General features: G+C 37.4%; 1 protein-coding gene across 1 annotated transcript in view; it reads right to left on the bottom strand.

Annotated features, from left to right (window-relative positions):
- EIF2AK2 (eukaryotic translation initiation factor 2 alpha kinase 2) overlaps positions 1-11780 on the bottom strand; it is a 57220-nt gene that overhangs the window by 29488 nt on the left and 15952 nt on the right. The window contains exons 5-10 of the mRNA XM_042781541.1: positions 11415-11550; positions 10807-10886; positions 10525-10633; positions 7855-7889; positions 6012-6083; positions 4136-4258 (exon numbers count right to left, since the gene is read on the bottom strand). Of these exons, the coding sequence (XP_042637475.1) occupies positions 4136-4258; positions 6012-6083; positions 7855-7889; positions 10525-10633; positions 10807-10886; positions 11415-11550 (555 nt within the window). The remainder of the gene's footprint in view (positions 1-4135; positions 4259-6011; positions 6084-7854; positions 7890-10524; positions 10634-10806; positions 10887-11414; positions 11551-11780) is intronic.

Genomic DNA, 11780 nt, shown 5'->3' with positions numbered 1-11780 from the left:
GACTGGGTAGGGCACCCAGGCTCTGTCTGAGCACACAGACTGTAATGGAGTTCCTGTGGGCCCAGAAGGTAGGTGGGAGTGGGGATGGCCACACCTCCATTCACCAAGCAGGTATAGAGTGTAGTAACAAGAAGAATGTCGTACCTTTTCAGTCTTGCAGGTCCCGAGTGCCCTTGGGGTCGAGGTAGATAATTTGAACAGACAAGTAACAAAAAAGGAAACTGAACAGATTGTTAAAAAAAAAAAAACTACCAACAACAAAACAATATCCTGGCCCAGATGGCTTCACTTGAGAATTCTACCAAACATTCAGAGAAGAGCTGACACCAGTCCTATTGAAACTATTCCAGAACACAGAAAGAGATGGACTGCTCCCAAATTTATTTTATGAAGCAACCATAATCCTGATACAAAACTAGGCAAAGACACCACTACAATGGAAAATTACAGATCAATATCCTTCACAAATATAGATGCAAAATTCCCCAACAAAGTCCTAGCCAATAGACTACAACACTATTTAAAAAAATAATACACCATGCCAAGTAGGATTCATACCAGGTATGTAAGGATGGTTCAACATTGGAAAAACAATCAAAGTAATCCATCACATAAATTAAAGAACCACATGATCATATCAATTGATGCAGAAAAGGCATCTGCTAAAATCCAACACACATTCCTGATAAAAACTCGTAACAAAATAGGAATAGAAGGGAAATTCCTCAACATAATAAAGGGCATATATGCGAAACCAACAGCCAACATTATTCTCAATAGGGAGAGACTGAAAGCATCCCCCTTGTGAACAGAAACCAGACAACAATGCCGTCTATCACCATTTCGATTCAACACTGTATTGGAAGTTATAGCCACGGCATTAAGACAGAGAAATAAAAGGCTTCCAAATTGGCAAAGAAAAATACAACTATCTCTAGTTGCAGATGATATGGATGATATGATCCTATACATAGAAAACCTAAGAGACTAGCAAGAAAACTACTGGAACTAATTGAAAGAGTCAGCAAAGTGGCAGGATACAAGATTCACACTCAAAAATCAGTTGAATTCTTCTACATCAAAAAAGAAATTTTTGAAAAAGAAATAAGGAAAAACAATACCATTTACAGTAGCCACCAAAAAGATAAAATACTTAACGAATAAATATTACCAGGGACACAAAAGACTACTACAAGAAATTAGAAGAGATCAATGTAAATGGAAGAACATACCATGTTAATAGATAGGAAGACTGAACATTGTAAAAATGTCAGTACTACCCAAAGCAATCTATAGATTTAATGTAATTCCAATCCAGATTCCATTGATATTCTTTAAGGACATGGAAAGCTGATTACTAATTTTATATGGAAAGGAAAGAGACCTTGGATAACCAAAGCACTATGGACAAAGAAAAACAAAATAGGTTTCACACTCCCCAATCTCAAAACCTACTATACGGCCACAGCTGTCAAAACAGCCTGGTATTGATACAATGACCAACACATAGATGAGTGGAACAGAATTGGGAATCCAGAAATAGATCCATCCACTTGTGGACCACTGATCTTTGACAAAGGGCCAAAATCCATTAAATGGAGAAGAGATAGTCTCTTTAACAAATGGTGCTGGCAAAACTGGGTATCTATTTGCAGAAAAATGAAACAAGATGCATACTTCACACCATACACAAAAACTAACTCCAGATGGATCAAAGATCTAAATGGAAAACCTAAAACTACAAAGTTTGTCAAAGATAAAATAGAGACAAACTTAGGGCCCTAATATGTGGCATAAATAGACTTCCAAAAGTAACCAAAAATGCACAACAGTTAAAGATAAACTAGACAACTGGAACCTTTTAAAAATTAAATTATTATGTGCATCAAAAGACTTCTCCAAAAAAGTAAAAGGAGAACCTACAGATTGGGAAAAAATATATAGCAATGACATATCTGAAAAGGAACTTTTCTCTAAAATTTATAGAAAACTCCAATACCTCAACATCAAAAAGACAAACAATCTAATTCAAAAATGGACAAAGGACATGAACAGACACTTCACCAAAGAAGATACTCAAGCAGCCAACAAGCAGATGAAGAAACCCTCACAATCATTAGCCATCAGAGAGATCCAAATCAAAACAATAAGGTACCATATCACCTCAGCAATAATAGCAAAGTTCAACAAGACAGAAAACAACAAATGTTGACAAGGGTATGGAGATACTGGAGCTCTCATAAACTGATGGTGGGACTGTAAAATGGTATAACCACTGTGGAAAATGGTACGGTTCTTCCTTGAAAAGTTGGAAAAAGAAATATCATTTGGTTCAGCAATCCCACTACTATTAACATGAACAGATACATGCACACCCATATTCAATGCAACATATTCACAAGAGCAAAGAGATGGAAACAATCTAAGTGCCCATCACCTGATGAATGGATAATCAAACTATGGTACATAAACACAATGGAATACTACGGAACATTAAAGAATAATGAAGAATCCATGAAACACCTCATAATAGGGATGAACTTGGAGCACATTATGCTGAGTGAAATAAGTTATTCATAGAAGGACAAATATTGTATTAGGTCACTGTTGTAAAAGGTCAAGAAAAGGTTTATATAAAAAAGGAAACTTTTTTTGTTGTTACCAGGGATGGAAGGGGAGAGGAAGGAAAATTGCTAACTAGATAAGAGACACAGATTGATTTTGGTGAAGGGAAAGGCAATATACTAAAGAGCAAGTGACCAACACAATAACACTAAGGAAAAGGAACTCATGGAGAGGTGCACAAGAAATACAGATAACGAAGGTATATATTATACCTTTGTTATCTGTTTTAACATATACTATGCTGCATTATGTTGTAAGAAGGGACCATTCCCTGGAGAAAGATGTCATGCTTGGTAGGGTGGAGGGTCGACGAAAGAGGGGGAGGTCTTCAACGAGATGGATTGATACGGTGGCTGCAATGATGAGCTCAAGTATAGCAGGGATTGTGGGGCTGGCACGGGATCGGGCAGTGTTTCGTTCTGCTGTGCATGGGGTCGCTATGAGTCGGAAACAACTCGACGACACTTAACAACAACAACAACATGCTGCATTATCAGTAGCAGCAAACACTAATCTACAGGTAGATACGTAGGTACACAGGAAAGAAGATTAGGTATGGGTAGGCGATCGGTGATATATAGGTTTTGCAGATGACATTTCTATATTCATATTTGCATATGCTTTTTTTTTAAATTTTGATTTGGGTGAAAATTTACAGAGAAAATTCACTTTTCATACAGCAGTTCACATACACTTTGTCTCATGCCATTGACTGCAATTTGCCACAATGCAACAGCTCCCCTCTCACTTCCTCCCGATAGTTAATTCTTCCCTATGTCCATCCTTCCATGCACTCCTGCTCCCCAGCTGTCTCCCTGTGCATAAGCAACCCTTCTTTCTCCCATGATTGTTCTCTCCAAGGAGTGTACCTACCTCAGGTAAATGATCAACTCATATGCCTATCTTTTGTTTGGCTGGAAGCCACAGGTGTGGGTTCAATTCTAGACCTGCAGGGCAACTAGGGGCCATAGTCTCAGTGGTCCCACCAGGCTCTATCAGACCAGCAAACCTGTTCCCATATTTGGATATGCTTTAAAAATGTCCATATATATAATACAGCTAACAGGGAGCAAAGTTATGATAACTTCTGAGGCACAACCAAATACCTTTTGGTTGGTGTACTATGCAGCAATAGATAACCAGAATAATTTCCAACTTCCTTTTCCCTTAGACAAATAACTTCACATCTTTGGATCTCAATCTCTTATTGCTTAAAATGAGATGAGATTAAAAAAATCTCAAAGGTCACATTCAGCCATATGATTCCATAATTTCTATTTCCTAAAACAGCCTCAAAAGGATGACCAAAGGTATATCCGTTTTCTACTGAAATAACCAGGATACAATGAAGTCATTTCAGGGTAAGTCATGCTCCTGATGGTAAAATGAAATTTTTATGGAAGACTAGAAAGAAAAAAATGTTAGAAGAAAATGGAGAAGAGAGAAATATAAAAAGAACAGTGTAGGTTCAACATATCTTCTTATTCAGAAAAAAAAATTTACTACTTACTCATTATCATATTTAACACGTTTAACAACATAAGTCTTCTTATCAATTTTGTGTTTTGCTTTGAAAACATGGCCATATCCACCTCGGCCAATTGGTTCTATTTCTTCAAAATCTTTAACAAACCTTAAAAGATAAATAGCACATGTTATTCTGAGGACAAATCCTACCATGACCACTTCCTTTCCTTTTAAGGTCACTTGTCAAATGGAATGTATAACAAACATGATTCTCCCTTTCTGAATAAGAAGGGTCCATGTTATAGAAACTCTTAAACTAAAAGGATAGAAGGCCTTCCCCTTCCACTTTCCATGGAAAGTCTAACATAACAGATACCTATGGGAGTCACAGTCAACTCCTGGCTGTACAAAAGCCATGGTAAAGTATCTTACAAGTATAAAACTTTCCAGAACAATAGCCATGTTGCATTCTAATAGATAAATGAGCACATGTTCCAAGTCTGCCTAGGTTTATAACTACCCAGTTTTCCCCTTCTTCTTATGCCCAACATTCCATCATGAAGCCCTGTCAACTCTACTTCCAAACATCTCTCAGCTATCTGTCCACTCTTCCCCATCTCCAAAACCTTCACACCAGTCTAAGCTTCTACCAGCTCCTGCAGTACCTTCCTAATCAGACACTCTACTTGCTCTGCTGCCGCCACTCCAATCCATGATCCACAAAGCAATCAAAGTGATAAAACTAAGTCTGATCTTATCACTCTGTTGTCTAAACCCTCCAATAGTTTGTCTTTGTTTTTAGCAAAAAAACCAAAATCCTTTAAATAGTCTATAAGGTGCCATAAGACTTGGTTCCAGCCTTACCTCATAGTGCTATGCCCTCTGCTCACTGTACTCCCAGCACACAACCTTCTCTGCCTTTTAAACACTCAAGCAACATTTTCCATCTTAACTTTCCCACCTGCTTTTTATTTCACCTAGCACCCAACCTCTCCAGCTTCCTGCCCTAAACTCTTCCTCCAGGCCTCTCCACAGGTACAACCTCAGAGAAGACTTGCCAGACCCCTTACTCAAAATCCAGGGGTCTTGTTTTAGTTTTTCACCATCCCATCACTTTTTCTTCACAGCCCTGACCACAGTTTGTATATAAATATTTACTCACATAATTGTTTCTTTAATATTATCATCCCTACAAAACTCCGTAAGAGTAGGAGCCATTTCTATTTGTTCCTTCTGCAAATCCAAAACCAAGCAGAGCACCAGGTATATATCAGACACTCAATAAGTATTTGTTGATTCTTTACTGTTTTTTAAATTTGCATTCAATGCCCTTATATATAGGCCTCCCTTTTTTTTTAAAAAAAGATTATTTCATTTAAAGCCAAACACATGACTACAGCAGAGAAATACTTTATTTAAATGAAATCTTGTATGGAGCTAGAAACTGGCAAACAGATTCAAGTATGTCATTCCGATTCCTGCAAGGGTACAGGGTCCAGAGCCCTGTCCCTTCAACCTCTCTCTCACTCTCAGAGGGCACCTACCACATATCTTTTTTTAGAAATCACACAGATTGACATTTATCATATTCCATTTAGAAAAGAGGAAGCCCCCCCAATGAAATGGATTGACATAGTGACTACAACAATGGACTCAAACATAGCAATGATTGTGAGCAGGACCGGGAGTGTTTTGTTTTGTTGTACATAAGATCACTATGAGTCAAAACCAACTCGATGGCACCTATCAACAAAAACAAACTTACTACTCTAAGAGACAGTGATCATTCACGGGCCTGATTAAACCGTGCAGGTAGAAACATAATTTAATCAGCCTGATGTACAAAAGACACGTAAGAAATTTTTGGTGAATGAACAAGCACATCTTTAAACAAAATGTATTTGACAGTTCTCTCTTACCTGGAGTTCAAAGTATACTTGCTATATGTGTTTGCTTCTGGCTCAAGACAATTAAATTTTGGTGCCAAATTTCTAAAAAATAAGAAAAGAAGGTAAAACTCAAATGAAACTGAAATCAAATATAACTTGACTATCTTTTGGGAGCTCTGGTAGCATAGTGGCTAAGGCACTTGACTGCTAACCAGAAGGCTGGCAGTTCAAACCCACCAGCCACTCCTCGGAAGGAAGCTGGGGTAATCTACTTCCGTAGTGATACTGCCTCAGAAACCCAAGGAGGGGTCGCTATGAGTTGGGTCCAACTCGACGGCACATAACAACAACAACAACAACAGCTGAAAGATTAGAGGTTCAAACCCACCCAAAACTGTGCTCCACAGGATTTTTAGTGGCTGATTCTTCAAAAGTTAATCACTAGGCCTTTGTTTCAAGGTGCTTCTGGACAGACTTAAACCTCCAACCTTCAGGTTAGCAGCCGAGTGTATTAACTGTGTGCACCAGCCAGGGACATTACAACAGGTTACCAACAAATAAACAAATCTACTGCTGTCAAGTCAACTCACGGCAACCCCATGAGTTACAGAGTAGAACTGCTCCACAGGATTTTCTTTGCTATTATCTTTATGGAAGCAGATTATCAGGTCTTTCTTCTGTGAAGCCACTGGGAGGGTTTGAACCACTAATCTTTATGTTGGTAGTCGAATACAAACTGTGTGTTATTCAGAGCTACCTGAGTAACAGGATAACAACTGTTAAATAACCCTTTTCTTTACAAAACTATACACTTGTGCTTCTCCTCTGCTCTCCAATAATTTTCCATTCCTTTCCTGATTCCTTTTATCACCTTAACACATCAGTTAGTGTGCCACTTTTTCTTCCTCCAGACTCAACACCTGAGCAAGTACAGGTTCTTCCACCATCATTCTAGTCATTGTTCCTTTGCACTTCATTTCTTAATGGTGGCCAGCCACTTGCAAGTGCAAGTTCAACCACTACCTAAAATGAAACATATCCAAATTGTTATCTTCCCTGTAGCCACAGTCATAAACTTCCTTAACACCATGAGAGCCAGAATTCTTTTCTGCATCCCATTCAAAGTGGAAGCAATCTTCACATCTTTTCTCATTTACCTCTTCTTCGTCCTCTCACCCAAATATTGCAACTCTATTCCCTCAAAGCATGTTTACTCTTCCTTCAGAGTCTTTCTCACAAATTCTCATCCCTCCTCACTGCCATGATCATGACTAAGGGCCTGATCCTCTCACACATAGACCTCTCTTCTCTCCACCCAAACATACACATTAGCAACCATCTTTCTTCAATATGCCTACCTACTATTCAGACATGTTAACGGCTTAGAAGGGCTCCTCCTTTCATCCCATACTAACTATATTTACATCCTTGCTTTTCCCTTCAGCTAAAAAAAAAAAAAGCTGTAACTTACATAATATTTAGTCTTTTTTTTCACCTCAGTTATTGCACCATTTCAGCTCTATCTACTTGTCTGCAAAATAAGGCACTTCTCTTATAAATAGCTCTCCAAGCCCATTTCCTCTGTGAATCTTAACCAAAAGTAATGTTCTTGACCAATTACTCTAGCAATACTTACATAGCATTTTATGCACGTAATGTAGTGCATGCATGTATTCAAAGATTTCTCCACATATTTAATATTATTTGTTTGTGGAGTTCAAGGTTTTTATGGGCCTTATGTTCTCTATTTATGCTGAAATTCCAATCAAATAAGAGCATACAGTACTCTACAAACACTGAAGACTTAATAAGGTTGACAAAGTATGAAATTAAACGTCAGTTCAAAATATGTTCAATGCATAATAGTACTCACCTTTTTGCCTTCCATTGATTATTTCTAAGACTATCCTACAGCAAAAGAAAATGTAAATTTTAGTTCCAGATGATTAAACTAATTATCAGCTTGCTCAAGAACATTACTTCCTCTTTTATTTCTAGCTAGTTCTGTGACCATATTTCTTTGTACGTAAGATGAAGAGTGTCATCAAGTCCTGCTTCTCAGGTTACTTTGCAATACTCTCATCTATTATAGTAAGCAGGAGCTCTGGTAGTGTAGTCCCTAAGGCACTTGACTGCTAACCAGAAAGCTGGTGGTTCAAAGAAACAAGTCACTCCTTGGAAGGAAGGCTGGGCAATCTACTTCCGTAGTGATAGTGCCTCGGAAACCCAAGGAAGGGTCACTATGAGTCGAGTCCAACTCAACGGCATATAACAACATTATAGTAAGCAGGCAGACATGGCCCACCCACTACCATCAAGTCAACTCTGCTTATAGTGACCCTATACGACAGGGTGTAACTGCCCTATAGGGTTTCCAAGGTTGTAATCTTTACAGAAGCATATGGCCACCATCTTTCTCCTACAGAGTAGCTAGTGGGGTCAAATTACCAACTTTTTGGTTAGCAGCAGAGCACTTAACCACTGTGCCATCAAACTCCTTGAGTAAACATGGCAGGTGGGACCAAAAAAGAGGAATTGTGGGACATGTCTGCTGAAGCATTAGTTCTCCAGATAGAATATGGGCTTTGAGGGTATCTGGTGATCCACTGGGTCAGTGGCTGTCAATAAGATGGTGTGTATCAGTCATCCACAATGCTAATAAAAAGACACAGATCTGGTTTATAATAATTCATGGGGGGTTTATCATCTGATCACCAGTTGAAAACTGCCATGGTGATACTTTGATTTTTTTAGCACAAATTAATCATTTAATTTTAGTATTTAGTACAAAAGGTGGGTTTCTCATTGATAGCCCTCAAAAGTTATAAAAGATGATGATTCACTTCACCTAGCTATTCTTCACTTATTCTCCCTGGTATTCTGGTAGGCTCTGTGGTTTTTCAACAATTTAGGTATGTTGGTATGGAGAGGGGAACATCAGTCTAACATGTCCTGAGCTCATACCATCTGCCAGCTTCAGTATTGCATTACAACTATACTATGATTAATTTAGATAGTCTCCTGTTAATGGGCTGTATTTTTCCTATCACAATAGGAACAAATCTGCAATAGTATTGCAAAGAACATTCTACTATATGTTTCTCTGTGTACACCTGCAAAGATTTCTATAGGATATAGCCTGGGAATGGAATTTCTTGGCCATATGGCATGCACACACTCAATTTTACCACATATTGCCAAATTACACTCCAAAATGGTTGTACCAATTTGTACGTCCACCAGCAAGGACAAATGCAACCACTGGAACACAGCTATGCCAACACTTGGTATTTCAAAACATAAATTACTTTTAAATTTTATTGTTGTAAAATATGTATAACATAAAATTTGCCATTTTAGCCATTTTTAAGAATACAATTCAGTGATATCAATTACATTCAGAATGTTGTGTAACCATCACCACCACCTACTTACAAATTTTTTTATCACCTCAAATAGAAACTCAGTTCCCATAAACAATAACTTCCCAACATCCTCTCCTCTGGACCCCTGGTGACCACCAATAAACTTGTCTCCATGCATTTGCCTATTCTAAATATTCCATATAAATGGGGTCATACAATATTGGTCACTTTTGTGTCTGACTTATTTCATTCAGCATTGTATTTTCAAGGTTGATCCATGCTGCAGCATGCATCAGAACTTTATTTCTCTTTATGGCTGAATAATATTCCATTACATGAATATATCACATTTTGTTTATCCATCCATCTGTTGATGGACATTGAGGTTGTTCCTACCTTTGGACTGATATGAATAATGCTGCAATGAACAATAGTGTATAAGCATCTATTTGAGGCCATGCTTTCAATTCTTTTGGGTATATGTCTAGGAGTAGAATTGCTGGGTCATAGGGTAATTCTATGTTCAACTTTTTGAGGAACCTTCAAACTTTTTTCTATAAACAAGATTTAAATTGTTTGAATCTGATGGGTTTGAAATGTTATCTCATTGTTTTGATTTGCATTTTCCTGATTACTAGTGAAGTAAAGCACCTTTTCATATATTTGCTGACTGTTTAGGTATCTCTTCTCTAAACTCTTCAAATCCCTAGTATATTTTTCTAGTGAGTTACTTATCTTTTTCTTATTTATTTTTGGTTCTGTATAAACAGAATACTTCTGTAACACTGATCGTCACCGCAAAAATTATCTGATTTTTAAATTTAGTTGTTAGTTTAAATTTAGGTATGATTTCTTTAAAAACAAAGAAGCAAAGATGTTATGAATGAATCTTTAAATATTGTCCAGTTGAGGGAAAAGAAAGCAGGATCATAGAATATATGAAAATATGAGCGTGAGTAGGGAGAGAAAGATCAGATGGAAATAATGGAAGAATTTTGATTGTGAGTAAAGGGGGTCAGTAAAGAAGGGAGAAAGGGTCGAAAGACTGCTAAATATAGTTTTTAGTATGAGTGAATGGAACAAAAATATAAAAATTATGGTTGGGAATTGGGGATCATTTTTAAATGAGGAAAACACAAAGGAAGATTAACTAGGAACCTTAAAGAAAAATACTATACCATAGAAGATGAAAAGGAATCTTTTAAACTGTCACTGTTGTGCTTTTGTTCTGAACTTTTTTGTTCTGTACTTGCTGACGATTCATTTTCAGATGTAGATTCAGAAGTGCTACAAGAAAAGGTGATACTATTACGTTATGAATTCTGCCGATTTTTGGTACATTAATCAGTCATTTCTTTCTCTACATTCTCCTTAAACATTAAACATTCTCATAAAAAGGGTTCCAGACAGAAACTTGAATTTGTTTAATATTAATAGCACAGATGTTTGTCCACACTTACAATGTGCTTGCCACAGAAGAAATGCTACTGGAGTCACTGGACGTAGTAATGTGAGAACCAGAGGATTCTGTGTGAGTATTCTGAAGATTTAAAAGGAACTATATTAATTCTCTACAGTGGCTCAGTCTCTTGTACCAGCTACATTTATTTCCCCAAATTTACCAAATTCACAACTATAATAAGATTAACAGATTTTTTTTTTAGTGGGCATTTGATCTAGGTTTTAAGAAACAACTCGGTTGGTAGGAGAACTTTTATTCCCTCCCTGTGAAGGTCCATGTCTATGGCTCATTGGTGGAACACAGAATGGAAGAATCATTTCACTACATGATTTGCTATCTTTGCCTCATATAAACACAGCTCTGGTAGCATAGTGGCTAAGGCACTTGACTGCTCACCAGAAGGCTGGAGGTTCAAACCCATCAGCCATTCCTCGGAAGGAAGGTTGGGCAATCCTACTTCCGTAGTGATACTGCCTCGGAAACCCACGGAGGGGTCGCTATGAGTCAGGGCTGACTCGACGGCACATAACAACAACAACAACAACCTCAAATCAACTGCCCAGAGAATTCAACAACATAAAAATTAAATGAAAAGGTATTACATACCTTTGATGTTTTTTCTGCTGTTATTTCATCATGTGCAAGTTTAGCAGCAAGTTGTCTTGCCTCCTGTTTAGTAGAACCGGTAGCAATACCATATTCTTTCTGCCCAATTTGGCATTTATAATGAAATCTAGGAAAATTGATGGAGAGTAGTTATTACACAACAAAACTACAGTAAGTCTAACTAATGATTTAAAAACTTAAGTTATTAACAAAGGCCTTAAGATAATATTAATTTAATAGGTACATTTATAATTTATGCCTTGCATTAAGTTAAAACTTCAGTAAGATGGCAAACCAATGGATCTGAATAATCAGGACTGGCTGATTGCTCAGTTTGCATTTTCCAGGCAAATTCTTAATCTATTC

This window comes from Orycteropus afer, unplaced genomic scaffold (genome assembly GCF_000298275.1).
Source record: "Orycteropus afer afer isolate SDZICR_OR568_19922 unplaced genomic scaffold, OryAfe1.0 scaffold00131, whole genome shotgun sequence".
NCBI lineage: Eukaryota > Metazoa > Chordata > Mammalia > Tubulidentata > Orycteropodidae > Orycteropus > Orycteropus afer.
The sequence above is the reverse complement of the archived record's forward strand: the minus strand, read 5'-3'. Positions and strand labels throughout refer to the sequence as shown.